At 37.5% G+C, this 16,994-nt stretch overlaps 1 protein-coding gene across 1 annotated transcript; it reads right to left on the bottom strand.

Moving 5' to 3' along the window:
* Nucleotides 1-550: 550 nt before the first annotated feature.
* On the bottom strand, nucleotides 551-16,949 carry cryl1 (crystallin, lambda 1). The gene is made up of 8 exons (XM_036558174.1): nucleotides 16,800-16,949; nucleotides 16,134-16,241; nucleotides 15,012-15,138; nucleotides 12,806-12,967; nucleotides 11,160-11,354; nucleotides 2,651-2,759; nucleotides 1,217-1,323; nucleotides 551-1,014 (listed from the first exon to the last, which is right to left on the bottom strand). The coding sequence occupies exons 1-8, from the start codon at nucleotides 16,838-16,840 to the stop codon at nucleotides 916-918; spliced, it is 948 nt and encodes a 315-aa protein (XP_036414067.1). The 5' UTR covers nucleotides 16,841-16,949; the 3' UTR covers nucleotides 551-915.
* Between the last annotated feature and the right edge of the window lie 45 nt (nucleotides 16,950-16,994).

Here is a 16,994-nt window from a genome sequence, read left to right on the forward strand (position 1 = left end):
AGAGATTTAACATCTTTAACCACCATAAATTTGACTAATGCCAATTACACTATTACTGACCTCAAGTTTCTACATTCAAATATTATTAGTATGACCTTTCTACAATTTTTACTGTTTTACTGTCACCATTTTAAGTAGTACTTTGGCTATTCTATGCTAAACTATTTTGTAGTTTGTCTGCACACCTTTCTGATGTATTTGCTTGTAGACAACTTGTAGACAAACCCTCTGACTACTGAAGATTACTTCGAGGAATAACTGGTTTTGAATGTGTTTATTTTTGACAGATTTGCCTAAATAGCACCAAATACAACAGCTGTAGTATATATAATAATAGTGCATCCTTTAACATTCCTTTTAGCTTAATCATCTATCAGGATGTAACTGTGGTATTGATGTTCTGGTTCTTGACTGTAGCCCACAAATGAATCATGTGGCAGTCACAAGTGAAAAGAGATAAACTATAGCTAACTGAGGGTCATTACCTTGACATTCCATTATGTTGAGTCTAACCCACCATGGAGTACAAAGGACAAAAACACTTTACCAACTGATTCTAATTCCCATTTATTTCCCTTTAATTGTGAGCTCAATCTGTTGGGCCATGTAAATGTCATTTTAACAAAACTCAATTTCATATCTGAGGTTATAAAACACAGTTTCAGTTCATTCACTCAGAAATTCTGAAAATCACTGTCCCTAATGAATTAATTAAACATTTATAAATCTGTATTCATTTTAGCCAGAGGCCCTATTGCTTGAAAAAGTACAGATATTCCAGTGTCAAAACATCATTCCTGAGCAACAAGGATTAGCCTGTACTCTGTTTTCTGAACCACAGCTGCAGCTCAGGCTCAGTTCTGATGATCCATGCTCCTCCAGCTCAGGCTGTGCATGTGTTGGGGGAGGAGTGGTTCATTTCTTCAGTTTAGCCAGTCCCATCAGCAGCTGATCCCTTCTCTCTCTCCTGGCAGAGAGATGCTCCTGGTCATTGGGGATGAGCTCACAGATCTCCTATAGTGGTAAGAAATGTAAAACTAACTTTTACCCACCCATGTTTCATGGTATATACTTTTATTCTTTCTATTATATACCATTATATATATTTTTTATGATTAAAAATAAATAAATAATTACATGCAATTTTTGTGTAAGTTGCATACATCTATGAACTTTCTATGGCATTCCAAAATTTGACACAAATAGACTGACATACTTTATTGATTCTAGCTGCCGCCTCTCCATCAAACTCAGGAACAGGCCCGAAACTAGACAGCACTCTTTTCATGCCCTCCTGGTAGCGTCTTAGGTAGTCTTCTAGACCTGAGAAGACACAGTTTTCACACATATGAGTCTAAATGCCTATATGCTATATCAGGTGTTACTGTGCATAAGCATATCTGGCCATCTTTATCAGCATATGCATACAAAGACTTACTTAGCCAACTGACTAGCTTTTTATTGTTATACAGTTCTTGTGGTAGCCATTTTACTAAAACACTTTGAATTCCTAACATCCCAAGCAGGTTTGACAAAAAGGCTTTGGCTTGTCAGTCACCTTGGACTCACTTACGTCCAAGATGGCACTACTGTTATTCAGAGTAAAGTATTTAGTGCCTTGTTTTCTTCAGTTTATGGTCAGAGCCTTGAAGTGTAACTTAAGTGGTTTTGTGTCAGATAGGCATGGGTGCTCTCTAGAGCCTCTCACAGAGAGGCAATGGGCAACAGCAAGAGCAAAAACATCAGCCCTCACAAATAGCATGTGACACTTAAAGCTTAAACAACAATTGACTTTATTCCACAATGGCATTATTGGTAATATTTAGCCTCATATAAAAAATGGATATCAAATACTTACACTCTTATAAAAAATAAATTGTATTTTTAGGGTACAATGTCACCGTGGTGGTACCTTCAAAAATATATCTTCAGTGCCTTTAGTTATGCAACATAACTGTACCAGATCCTGTTGAAATTATTTTCATTTTTTTAGGTTGCATTGACTTAGTTATAAAAAGGTACACATATGTGCACTCCCCCTGGGACAGTGAATGCAGTGTGCCTTTAAAGCTCATTAAAGCCAAACAGTTGGACCTTAAGGACCAATGTTAGGCCTTTGAGGGTACACTTACAACGTTTATACCTTGGGGGCCTAAAATTTACTGGTACAGTACCCTTTTTAAGACAGTGTATTAGAAGCTCTCAAGAACTGGGCAATTGCAGCAAAAACAGTAAATCATTTGTAGGCATCAAATGAGAGCCTTGTTTTCACATAACCTTACAGAGCAGGACCGTGCCACAGATTTCACACTGCCTCCTGATATTCACCATGAACATGAGGCCTCCTCAACACACACACTTTCTCTCACTTTCTATTTCACACATAGACATTTATCAACACAGGTCATTTGAGGTACACAATGCTAACAGTCATATGCTCTAAAAGGCTGGTTGAACATACTGACCAGAAGGCAGCTTATCCACAAAACCATATCATACTGCATATCATCACTATCTAAAGTAATGATCTAAACATTTGAATGCTTTTGAGAAACCCATCCCTATTCTGATCTGGCCATTCCAAATGCACACGAGAGTAACTTTTTTCATGACAAAATTACAATACATAAATAAATAAATAGTGACTTGCCCTCTGGCGCGTTGAGATGCATAGTTTCAATGGGGCCGATGAAAGCGTAGCGCATGCCCAGACCCTCTGACATCACCAGATCAATGTCCTTCACAGAGATCACTCCGTCCTGAAGAAACACAGATACCACAAACTTCTTTTAATGAAATAATGTGTGATCAAGAGTAGTTCAGTGTAGTGGGTTATCAAATACTCAGTTAACTGTTCTAGGTGCTGGTAAATGCCAGTATGAATGCTAAAATACTGTGTTACATTGCCTCATCTGTCAGGGAAAATATACAAAATAGTGGAACCCTTTTTGGTGCCACACAGAACAATTTTGGAAAAGATTCCTAAAAGAACAACAGGTTTTCCCATCATAGAGTAGAACCATTCAAAGAACCATTTAAGCATTCCAATGGTTCTATGAGTTTTCACGTTCCTATTGCTTTACCTAAAGAACGCTTGGAGAACCATTTTTTAAAATGGTATCCTGAATTGTCCTTTTTGCCCCCCTGCAGTTAACTGAATATCCTTTCACTCTTTCAAACTCTTGCGGATACTCAAACATCAAAATTAATCAGAATGCACATCCTTAGTTTAGTGCTGACTTGTTTTAGTGACTTCCTGTTTTTATCCAGGATTACATCCTAAAATAAGAGCTTCCTGCTATTTTCTCTGTCCAACACATTCAGGTTGGTTTTCTAGATTGAGCAGAAAACAGTGACAGTCTTTCCCTTTCATCCCAGGAGAAGAGCGTTAAAACTGCTCCCACTGTATTGGATTTCCCTCATCATCCAATACTGTGCCCTGGGAACAATGGGACGGTATGGGGGGTTGGGCTGGTAGTGCCAGGCTTTGGGCCCACTCTGCACTCACATTACCTCAGGCTACAGATACCTAGTACCTGACCGGCCTGAAATCAAAGCTTGGACACAGACCTGGTAGAAGGGGAGAGACAGGGAGGGGGACAGGGTGGTCTTTGTTCGTTTCCTGTGGGCAACAACGAGGCCGTTATCTGGCCGTGGCCCGGGCGGCGCACTGGCTGCGGGAGTTTTGAAAAGAGGCCTTTCCTCTGCGGTAATCACCGGAGGCAAGCAGCAGCTTTCTCAGCTGCTCCGCTTTCCAGCACTGGCTCTCTCTCAACGGCCCTACCTGAACTCTGAGTGTGAGTGATGGTGTGTGTATTTCGAGCTGTAAGTCCAGCCAGTGTGTGCGAGTTTGTTCAAGTGGTGCTGAAAAAAAAATTAAGGCTGTTACATAACTGCTTATTGCTTTACTTAATGACATCACAGAAGCCAACAATGCTTACTTACAGCAATGTTCAAATAAAAAATACTGTATACACCAAACCACACTTTAATACTCTTAGAAACACTGGTACTGTACAATGGTATTATAATAATGGCAAATACAATGGCAAAAAGTTAATATACTTAACTGAGCAGTTTTTTAGTTTAATTAATTAGTTTTATTCTGTCATATTTTGCTGTTGATTTACAAAAGACAATTTGGTGAACAAATTAAGGTAAGCAAAAATGTGTATTTTCATTGTTTGCATGTTTTTGAGCATTTTAATGTAACTGACTTGCAGTAGACACATGCAGTCAGTTACAGTCAAATGAAACTAGTGTTGCATCGATACTGATCCTGTATCAGTATCGGCACTGATACTGGCACTTAAAACGTATCGGTGGTATTGGCATTCCCAAGAACGATACCAATAGCACGAAGCCATTTATGACGCGCATGTGTGCCAGCAGACGGAACTGAACAATACACTCGCAGTGTGGGTCAATTACCAGCAGTAAAAATGCTCATGCCAGAATGTGTAAGGCAGTGGGAAGACAGTGGTAGTGGGCGACAGACCAGTAGGAATTCGTCCTAAGGCAATCGTTTCACTAGTGCCACAAAGAAGCCAGTTAACAATGTAGACACAGTATAAATTATGCTAATGGTATCTCTTTTCCTGAATGGCTGAGACATTCGTAAGGAACTGCTGGTTCTCTTGGATAATGATATCCTGTGATCTCGGATAATGACAGACTGTATGACAGGACAGCGGGGTCTCTCAGCCTGTTGCTTTAACCAAAGTGGAAAAACTGCTGCTACTGACAGTGTGAACGACTGTAATAGTTACAGTCAATAACTATTATATAACAATATATACATATATAACAATAGTTATATATGTTTAATATGCAAGCTTTTTTTGTTGTATGTATTTGTGACAGGTTTTGACAAAATTTAAAAAGTGTAACTGTATATCAGGTATCAGAAGGGAAAAGTGGTATCAGTTCATCCCTAACTGAAACTGTTTTGAATTAGACTTTTTTTCTGACTAATAACGCATGTGACCAGCTATTTGTGGAAGGAAGGCAAAGTTGAAGATTTGCTTTAAATGAGAACTTGTTCAAGAGGTAAAAAGGCAAAGCATTCAAAAGACAGATAAAGAAATAAAGAATAAAGAAAATGACCCCACATTTAACTCATTCTTCACATTTGACCACAGTGTCTTTTAACCAACACATTCCTGTGTTGCAGGTCTGTCCACTGCATTACGACTTCAAAAATGTGGAATCTTCTTCACCATCCAGTTGAACTACATTCTCAGCATATGCCTAGAAGCTAATTCAGCCTGGGTGTGTCAGTTATTTCACTTTTTCTACCTTTCAGCTTTCTGTCACTTTCTAAGTTGATCAGTATCACTATAATTGGGCTTCCTTCAAACAGTGTCTGCCATCTGTTACACTTAGAACATCCAAATACAGCTCATCATAAAACATGTGCGGAGCGGATAAACTTTTATGCCTGAATTGACTTCTTTACAGCTAAACTGCATGATAATTTATGTTTTTTGGCCAAGCCAATACTTATTAGCCAAGTTTTTTATTCAAGCAACAGGCAACAAAGACAATAACATTATTTATTTGCTCTTTTCACAAAGCCAGCAAAACAAATACAATGATATGAAACCCACAGGCTCTTCACACACTTCTACTTAGCTGGTTCACATTATTTATATCATAATATTGCAAAACAGATTGGGAAAAATGAAATGTGCCAATTGCTGATAACATGTTCAGAGCGATTTCAATCGTGCACGCATACTAAAAACATTGGGTGGCTGAAGGACATCCATACTTTAATTTCCAGTAACACTTTAATGAAGGGCAGCATTCATTAGACTACACGACACCTACATAACACTTTTCTCGACAACTGACTGATCTATATAGATATTTATACAGGCTTATTCCGATAAGTGTCAGTTATCATACCACATACTGAGGTTTTTTTAATCAATATTGACAAAAACAGCCTTTATGACAACTGATACTTGTTGAAATAAGCCTTTATAAATGTTTATTTTGTCATGAAAGACATATAAATGTCGTTTAGCCTTGCGAATGCTACCCTTCAGTAAAGTGTTATCTGATTTCCTTTGATACCCTTCAGTAAAATCATATGCTTTCCAAAGGTAAAATAACATTTACAACTACACATTAGGATGCTACACTAAAAGCAACAAGAAAAAAAAAAAAACATAGTCTACAGTCTCATAAACAAGCACAGGAACACATCTTTCCTGGCACCTGACAAAAGCCTGCTGAAAGGGTAAACTTTGGATAATCCACATCTGAACTTCTAAATGGAGCTACTGGCATTCAAACATAGGCTCATGTTCCATTGAGGTCATGGCAATGATTTTAGTTTATCACTTAGGAAGTCACTAGTTCCTGGACAGCAAAATTACAAGAGGAGTACATTCAGTTGTTTTTTGTTTAGTTAAAAAAGCACAACCATGGAAAAACTCCCATACTTTTTCTAGTTATGATTAACCAAATTTTAAAGAAATTCAGAACATATTCCCAAAATATTTCTAGAAAGACAGTAAGTAATCAAAATAACCAAGTAATGTAAACACTTAACTGGACCATTAAATGTCCAATGCCAATGTCACAAAGACAAATAGCATGTACTCAGAAGACCTGTGAAACACTTATATCCCAGTGCAGGTAATTGAGACGTGTTTTACCATGAAAGCCCGCAAAATGCTTACAGTGAAGCAGAGCCATTGTATGCATTAATAGTGCTACGAGCAAAACAAGATTTTTCTTCCCCGCATGGTTTGCTAGACTAGTGCTGACTCACTGTGAAAGGAGAGTGAAAGAGAAAGAGAAAGAGAAAGATCCACTGGGGGTTAACAACACTTGAAGTTTAGATTTTTTAGGGCAAGGGTTCTTTCTTCAAAGAAATCATGATGAGTATGTCCAATAAACATAGTCCTACTACGACTTTGTCAGTGAAATACAATCAGATAAAAATGACAATTATGTACAATGTACAATTATCAAAGAAGGGATGCTGTTGCTTCATTTTTCAATTAGCATCATATGATTGTTTTGATTTGCATTAAATTTTCAAAACCATATCAAGATATATGCATTCACTGTACAAACCACAACAAGAAAAGTGCTAGGACACCATCACATTTCTCATGGGTTTTACACACGATGAATTCCTAAAAGGATTAAAAATATCAAAAAGTATCCAGACACCCCTTCTAATTCGTCAATTTAAAACATTTACCCAGGCATTCAGAGCAGCAGCACATGAACCTAACATCACTGTGCCTAATGGCAAGCATCAAGGAGAGGGGTGTAAAGCCCCCAGTACTGGGCTGTGGAGCAGTGGAACTTTTGAGTGATGGAGCACTATCTAATACTTTTGGGGTGAGCCAGAGTAGCGCTTTTGATCCAGAACTACAACCCCATTTCCAAAAAAGTTAATAAAAACAGAATGCAATGATATGCAAGTCATGTAAACCATAAAATACTACAAAGACAACATATCAAATGTTGAAACTGAGAAATGTTATTGTTTTTTAAAAAATATATGCCCATTTTGAATTTGATGCCAACAACACGTTCCAAAAAAATTGGACTGTGTTTCATCACCTCTTCTTTTAACAACACTGTAAGTGTTTGGGAACTGAGGAGACCAATTGCTGTAGTTTTAAAAGTGAAATGTTTTCCCATTCTTACTTAACATAGGATTTCAGCTGCTCGACAGTTTGGGGGCTAATTTGTCGTATTTTTCATTTCATAACTCTCCAAATGTTTTCAGTGGGTGACAGCTCTGGACTGCAGGCAGGTCAGTTTAGCACCCAGACTCTTTTAATACAGAGCAATGTTGTTGTAATACATGCAGAATGTGGTTTTACATTGTCTTGCTGAAATAAGCAAGGCCTTCCCTGACAAAGACGTCATCTGGATGGCAACATATGTTGCCAAAACATGTATATATGGTTCAGCATTAATGGTGCCTTTACAGATGTGCACATCACCCATGCCATTTGCACTAATGCACCCCTATACCATCATGAATACTGGCTTTTGAACTGTGCACTGATAACTAGCTGAGTGGTCTTTAGCCCAGAGGACAGTGTCCATGATTTCCAAAAAGAATTTTAAATGTTGATTTGTCGGACCACAGGACACTTTTCCACTTTGCCTCAGTCCATTTTAAATGAGCTCGGGCCCAAAAAAAGTAGCAGCATTTCTGGATCATGTTTATATATGGTTTCTTCTTAGGTTTTAGAGTTTTAACTGTCTGTGTTCACAGACAGTGGTTTTCATAAGTGTTCCTGAGCCAATGCTGTGATTTTCTCTAAAGAATCATGTCTGTTTTTTAAGGCAGTGCTGCCTGAAGGCCCAAAGATCATGGCCAGCAAATACTGTTTTTTGACCCTGTCCCTTGCGTACAGAGATTTCTCCAGATTCTCTGAATCTTTTAATGATATCACGTATTGTAGATGATGAAAAGCAAAAGTTCTTTGCTGTTTTACACTGAGAAACATTCTTGACTCATTCTTGAATTGTTGCGTTATTGGCTCATGCAGTCTTTCACAGAGTGGTGAACCCCTCCTGATCTTTACTTCTGAAAGTCTAAGCCTCTTTGGGATGCTTTTTTATACACAGTCATGTTACTTATCTGTTGCCAATTAACCAACAGGTGTTTTTTTTAGCATTACACAACTTTACCAGCCTTTTGTTGCCCCCGTCCCACCTTTTTTGGAACGTGTTGTTGGCAGAGCACACTGGCTGCAATTTTTTTTATTACTCATGATTACAAGTAATACATAAAATGCTTCAAGTAACAATTAATACAGTCTCAAGGACAACAACACAAATGTCTCATGGGAATCTTGTACTCTGCCATGTTTCAACCTTTCTTTGTCCCTTAGAATTAAACAGGCTGTTTTTGTGACTGTGCCTCTAAGATTGATATACGTAAATCAGCTCTGCTCTGACTGGCTGTCCTACGTTGTGCCTCATTTAAAAATCAGTCCAAGCTGAAACACTCCTTATAACTTCAACATGAAAGGGTGGGGCTAAACTGCTGTAGGCTAAATAGGCAGATGTAAATGTACTGAAACAAAGAAAATAAAAACAGGCTGTTTTCACAGATGATTTTCCATATATAGACTGTATGGAGTTGGGAGTGAATGGTATGTTCTGAAACTTTAGCAGTGTTTTTTATTTCAAAAAAGTGAGGAAAAATCAGTTTTCCATGAAATAGGCCCTTTAAAATTTGGAAAGTAATAACTGTTATGCTTGTATAATGGTTTTGTGCTTATAAGAACAAAATCACTTTTGTGCTTTATCAAGGTGCTAAAAGACATTTGGTGAACAATAACATGAATTTTACCCAGCATTTCATATTGATATTAACAGAAGGTGTCAATAATTCAGAGGAACAGTGTAAATATATGATTTTTAATCACCAGTGCAACGTATTTTAACAGTACTATTAAAGATTAAATTCACAATTATGAAATGCTAATAAGACATTTAAGTCTAATTTTGTTAGGTTTTGAATGTTTTAGTATCTGAGGCAGTAATTTCCACAGTTTTATAAATTACTGTCACAAGCTCAAAAAAACATAAGGGCCTAATTTTCCTGAGCTCTTCTCTGAATGTTTAACATGTTAATTATGACACTACACAAACCAGAGTGGTGACATGCCACTGCTGATGTAATCATTTTGACAGATTTCCTATCTGGACAGGAAACTATGAGGTAGGTTTTCCCCACAGAACCAACAGTGGTGATACTGCACCCAGACCAGAATGACTGAATGAAACGTTTCATATAAAACACCACTTTTCCTCAACAGTGAGAAGCTCACTATAATAATTAATGTAGGATGTGATGACCTGAACATACAGTGAGACCACATTAATTGATCCGTTGCAGGACCCACGTAAACCTGGAAATCAGCAACAAAAAAGTTTCGAATTTTGAAATGAAAAGTCTCATATTTTTTATTATTAGGTTGTGACAAAATTTAAGCAATTTTTGCTATTGACTATGTTAAGGCCTTTGTAAAAAGGGTCAGTTGTTTTTTTAGTCTTGTTTCTTCCTTTGAAGCACATGTTCAGATGACTCTCAGGTAGATCTGATCTACTCATCAGAAGCTTTTGTACAAACTTGTGGAGTTCATGCCAGCTTGAGTGCACAACATCATTAATGTAAAAAGTGTACACACCAAAATACTAAGAAATTCATGTTCAAAGATTTTACTTTTCATTCAAATTGGTAATTTGATAATATAATTTGTATTAAAAAACCCAATATTTGAGTTTGTGAGCATGAAAACAACTGTTCTAACTGTTCTCAAACTAAAGGGTGTCACTGTGGTGTCTTTGCCTGGATGACCAATTATACTCTTGGATCCATTGTAAAAGAACACAAATAGTGGAAAGAAAAGTGAAAACTATACTTCAAACGAGAGCACAAATCCAAGACACACATAAAAGTTATTTTATATTATCTTATAGATTACAAGGTTTGAAATTATAAAACTACAAGGCCAGCAAACCTGTACTTCAAACACAGCTTGCTGTTTTGAGCCAATACTCAACCTGAACAAAAAATGTGCAAATAAGAAAGGCCGAAAGCTTGGCAAATATAACAAGAGAAAAACAGTGAAAAGACGTTGTGGTATCTATCATCTCTTGGTGTACAATGATACACTTGTGTGCTTTGCAACAAATACTGGAGAGTCTGAACTTACTCTGTAAGAGTTGTCTTACTCTTTTTCTCTTTCATCCTTTGAGATAGCAGAACACACTGATGGACATAAGCCCAAAACTGCAGCCAGTTTGTACGTCCAGGAACCCATGACAGGATCTTTCATGCATAACTAAGCTCCTCATTTGTAACATGAGCAGCAGAAGGGCAAAAAGGAGCTTGGTACACTAAAGGATTTGGCAATGTTTAAATGTTTGTTAAATACATGACAGAATTGTCAATGACATCCGTGTAATGTACCTCCAGATATGAATCTATCAGCATCATTGAATATAACATGAATATAATACAGTGGGTTAGGCCTAAAGTTTTTCTACACAGATGGTATAACCTTTTGACAAGATTTTTGTTTTTGGAGGTAATAAACAATGTATAAACCTAAAATAGCATACAGAAGTGATCTAATGTTCACAATTCTAGTTTAACTCACCTTAACAAGCCTCCAGCACTCAGCTATGATAGCATACTGGACTCGATTCAGTGCAAAGCCATCAATCTCCTTCCTGATGCGTACAGGAGCCTGTCCCACCTCAGTCATTAGTTCATACGCCAAGTCCATAACCACAGGAAGGGTTTCAGGGTGAGGAACTAGCTCCACCAAACGCACATAGTAGGGTGGGTTCACCTGTGTGTATTAATCACATCAAAATTTCCCCATGACTTCACTCAGGGAAAAGGCTACATTTCATACACTGGTGTTTACCTGCTGCGCTACAGATAAGATGCTGATGTCTTTCCCCTCCTGCAGTTTTAAGGCCTTGCTGGTCCCTAATATTTGGTATTAGGGATTAAACATTTACCCAGTGCACAAGTAACAGTCAACCATTCACTATGAGCAAGTGAAGGCCAGCGGAATGGGCAGAAAAAAAGACCTCACTGCTCATGTGATAGGACAATAATTTCTACTCTAAGGGGCAAAAGATGGAGTCAAAGTCCAATCTTAAACTTCCCCCCATTGTGCCTGGTCCTGCCACTCCACTGCTCTGCATTTTTCTACCACGTTATACCACACTGATTCTTCTCAAAATGCCAACAAAATCCAGCTAGCTAACAAGTGCACACAGGCAGAAACATATTTTGCATGAATCTTCTAGAAACTATTCCTCAAATTCAAGAAAAGACATATATTTCAGTAGTAAACTCCAGGGATGGGTGATACAATCCAATACAAAAGAAGACCAAGGCTAGTATCCTATGCCAGTGGCAATACTTTTGAATGTCTTCTTCGTCACATAAAAAGGAAATCTTTGACTTATACAATGCAAATTAATAACTCCACACACGCACGCACACACACACACATCTTCCACACCTGGAGCCTATCCCAGCAGTCAGTGGGCGGGAGGCAGAATACACCCTGGACAGGTTGCCAGTCCATCGCAGGGCAGGCAGACAGACATGTATATTCACACACACATTCACACCCAGGGGCAATTTAGCTTGTCCAATTGGCCTGATTGCATGTCTTTGGACTCGGGAAGGAAACCAGAGAACCCGGAGAAAACCCACGCAGACATGCGGAGAACACGCACACACAGAAAGGACCCTGGCTGCCCAGCCGGGAATCGAACCCAGGCCCTTCTTGCTGTGAGGCAACAGCGCTACCCACTGCGTCACCGTGTCACCCTGAAAGCTCTCACATCAGTAAACTGAAATAAACTTCCCTTTCTTAGCCTGTATGTCTATTCACTGACACATTATTGTAAAATTGCACTACAGAAAAAAATACATGCCTTAAATGTTTAAAATAGCCTAATATTAGGCCCGTTTTTTATTACCTGGATAATGTGTGAATAATATTTTCAGTATCAAATGCACATTTCATTTAATTAAAGTAAATGACCATTATGAAATAACTGTTTCAAGAAAACACTTGGTAATGATATTTTAATGCAAGGATTGAGTCTCAAAAGGAAATATCAGGATCAGAATTATAAATACTTAAATATCTTTTTGCCAATCCCAAGTAAATTCAAACTGGTGGAAATAGGATCAGGAGCAAACACAATGATTTGTGTCTCATTTATACTGAATAAATTATACAACAGTTAAAATCACAACACAAGCCTCACTAACCGGGTGGGATATAATGCAGCGAGTGCGGTTCTGGACAAGAGAGAAGACGTTGCTGGGCATCAAACAGGAGGTGGAGCTACTGAGGACGACATCCTCACTCACAAGTTTTTCCACTGCCTGAAAAACACTCTTCTTGGCCTCCAGCTCCTCAAACACACATTCCTGTCAATCAAATTCATACAGAGATAAAGAAAATTCATAATTAGATAACCAGCTTCTAGATAACATTGTGAATAGATGACCTTAAGACACAATTGGGTAAAACATATCTAGGACTCTTAGCACATTAAAGGTTATGGAATAAGCTGTAGGTATGTTTAAAGGGCCCATATCCTAAACTTTTTTTATATTTTATTTCTCTGCCTGAGGTCCACTTATAACATTTATGTGAGTATTTATAGCCAGATAGATCACTTTATTGAAATTCTTCTATTTATATACGTACTTTGTACTGCTGCAAAACACCACAAAACAATCATTATTCATTTTTACACTGCCATGTTTCAACCTTTCTTTGTCCCTTAGAATTAAACAGGCTGTTTTTGTGACTGTGCCTCTAAGATTGATATACGTAAATCAGCTCTGCTCTGACTGGCTGTCCTACGTTGTGCCTCATTTAAAAATCAGTCCAAGCTGAAACACTCCTTATAACTTCAACATGAAAGGGTGGGGCTAAACTGCTGTAGGCTAAATAGGCAGATGTAAATGTACTGAAACAAAGAAAATAAAAACAGGCTGTTTTCACAGATGATTTTCCATATATAGACTGTATGGAGTTGGGAGTGAATGGTATGTTCTGAAACTTTAGCAGTGTTTTTTATTTCAAAAAAGTGAGGAAAAATCAGTTTTCCATGAAATAGGCCCTTTAAAATTTGGAAAGTAATAACTGTTATGCTTGTATAATGGTTTTGTGCTTATAAGAACAAAATCACTTTTGTGCTTTATCAAGGTGCTAAAAGACATTTGGTGAACAATAACATGAATTTTACCCAGCATTTCATATTGATATTAACAGAAGGTGTCAATAATTCAGAGGAACAGTGTAAATATATGATTTTTAATCACCAGTGCAACGTATTTTAACAGTACTATTAAAGATTAAATTCACAATTATGAAATTCTAATAAGACATTTAAGTCTAATTTTGTTAGGTTTTGAATGTTTTAGTATCTGAGGCAGTAATTTCCACAGTTTTATAAATTACTGTCACAAGCTCAAAAAAACATAAGGGCCTAATTTTCCTGAGCTCTTCTCTGAATGTTTAACATGTTAATTATGACACTACACAAACCAGAGTGGTGACATGCCACTGCTGATGTAATCATTTTGACAGATTTCCTATCTGGACAGGAAACTATGAGGTAGGTTTTCCCCACAGAACCAACAGTGGTGATACTGCACCCAGACCAGAATGACTGAATGAAACGTTTCATATAAAACACCACTTTTCCTCAACAGTGAGAAGCTCACTATAATAATTAATGTAGGATGTGATGACCTGAACATACAGTGAGACCACATTAATTGATCCGTTGCAGGACCCACGTAAACCTGGAAATCAGCAACAAAAAAGTTTCGAATTTTGAAATGAAAAGTCTCATATTTTTTATTATTAGGTTGTGACAAAATTTAAGCAATTTTTGCTATTGACTATGTTAAGGCCTTTGTAAAAAGGGTCAGTTGTTTTTTTAGTCTTGTTTCTTCCTTTGAAGCACATGTTCAGATGACTCTCAGGTAGATCTGATCTACTCATCAGAAGCTTTTGTACAAACTTGTGGAGTTCATGCCAGCTTGAGTGCACAACATCATTAATGTAAAAAGTGTACACACCAAAATACTAAGAAATTCATGTTCAAAGATTTTACTTTTCATTCAAATTGGTAATTTGATAATATAATTTGTATTAAAAAACCCAATATTTGAGTTTGTGAGCATGAAAACAACTGTTCTAACTGTTCTCAAACTAAAGGGTGTCACTGTGGTGTCTTTGCCTGGATGACCAATTATACTCTTGGATCCATTGTAAAAGAACACAAATAGTGGAAAGAAAAGTGAAAACTATACTTCAAACGAGAGCACAAATCCAAGACACACATAAAAGTTATTTTATATTATCTTATAGATTACAAGGTTTGAAATTATAAAACTACAAGGCCAGCAAACCTGTACTTCAAACACAGCTTGCTGTTTTGAGCCAATACTCAACCTGAACAAAAAATGCACCCTCTAGTGCCTGGGAAAGGTCATCATGACTGCTGAGCAGACTCAGCTGCTCTGCGGCACTGAGCTTTCCTCTGAGCATTTGGGCTTCCTGGAGCTCCTCAACTTGTTTCCTGCTCAAACACAAATACAAAGAGTTTATACTTCCAATCTCAAATACTCACGACATGAGCTCCTGAACATTTCATTCAGCATTTTTAAAATATTATACTATTGTGTATATAATCTGTCTGTTTTAAGATACTGGATTACTGAGTATCTATGAATATGACAATACTTATCCAAACTGATTCTACATTTTAACTTCACCCCTTGCTATAAGCTTTTAAGTCATACTTTGGACCACTCTAATCTAAGGCCTGTAATGATCTTTTGCCACAATGAGCAAGATGAATCACATTCAAGTGACAAAATGTCCTGTAACCCCCTCTACTGACAGAAAGCTGAATTCAACAGATACACTCAGCTACTCATGAATGGCATTTTGTGAACATGCTGAGTGACAGGGCAGGGTGAGGTTAATGGCTGAGAATCTGGTTGTTCAGTTACGATTCAAACTGATTTCAGAGTACATTATTTTGCAGTGAATAGAAGTGACTCATACCTCAAGTTTGCAACCAAACACAATATTTTGCACACACTAGAGGTACTAGACTGGAGAATCTGGACAGTCTACAGAATGAAAGCAAGTTTCTGATCAAAAGGCTGGTAATTTACATATTAAGTAAAGTAAAACATTAATTCAAATCGCCTTCTGTTAAACTGTTAGTCTGTTGGTCTTTCAACTGAAAATGAGCTTAGCTATATATATTTTTTTTTGTTATTAACTTTTTATTTTTTTTCCCGTAGTTAACATACAATCAACATTCTCTGCATACCAATAACATTAAAGGAAAAGGGCCAGAGGGGTAACAAAAAAAAATTTTATGTAAGTAAAAAATAGACAATATATAATCGCATTCAACATAAGCAGGATGTCAATGATTACACAGTCTGTGTTGGCTATATTCTGCCATTTTACAGGAGACCATTTGAGTTGCGGGCCCTAAAAGAAACAACATTAGAAGCAACTATAAGTAACTGGGCTAGTTCTGAATTTTTCACAGACCTGATATCTGTGATGGCCCTTAATGCTTGTCCCGGTTGGTTGTCATAGATTTTAACCTTATATCCTCCACTCAAGAACACCATGGCCCAGGAACGTCCAATAAGGCCACTAAAAGAGAAAAAAATAATGAAGCATCATGTTATGAAAATAAAACCTTTATCACTAGACGTTAATGGTCTATAGCTAAAGATGTATAAGCTCTTTAGACCGTACTGAACACAGAGATATTAGATAATCCTGAGGCTACACATAAGAACCCTTATGAATATGTATCTTACAGTAACGTTATTTGCTTAGAGCTACGCTGTCAAGTGACAGTGTGTCAGTACAGTCGAAAAAATCAGACAACCTAAGTTACATAATGCTGATGCAGACAGAAAGGTGTGAAAGGGGAAGAGTGCAAACTTGTGGAATTTCTAATCGACTCCCATAAGAAAGTGCTGAAACATTAAACCTTAAAACATTAGTTGAACAACGCCTGAAATGCTGCCCTGTGTTGTTAGCCAGATGCTAAAATCTCTACTATATATCAAAGGTCGTAGTAACTGCCAGGCAGAACCGTAGAGAATCCGAGTCCAGCAGTTTGTACTCTGCCTGCACCGTTAGCTGAAAGCTGTATTTAACTGTTACTCGTGTAGATAGATTAAATGCCACAAATCTGCTCACCTTCCTACAATTGTAATTATTTTCCCTTTAGACGAAGCCATTGTGGTGTTCTGCTACCACGAACCCAAAAAATTACTCGCAATTCATTTGAAGCCAAAGAATCCTAAACACAGGCTGAACTTGGAAAAAACATGCGCAGAAAGGGCGGAGATTCAGGCAGCTACGGCAGCCTACACATATCAAACTAGCTTAGTT

Source organism: Colossoma macropomum, unplaced genomic scaffold, assembly GCF_904425465.1.
Source record: "Colossoma macropomum unplaced genomic scaffold, Colossoma_macropomum, whole genome shotgun sequence".
Lineage (NCBI taxonomy): Eukaryota > Metazoa > Chordata > Actinopteri > Characiformes > Serrasalmidae > Colossoma > Colossoma macropomum.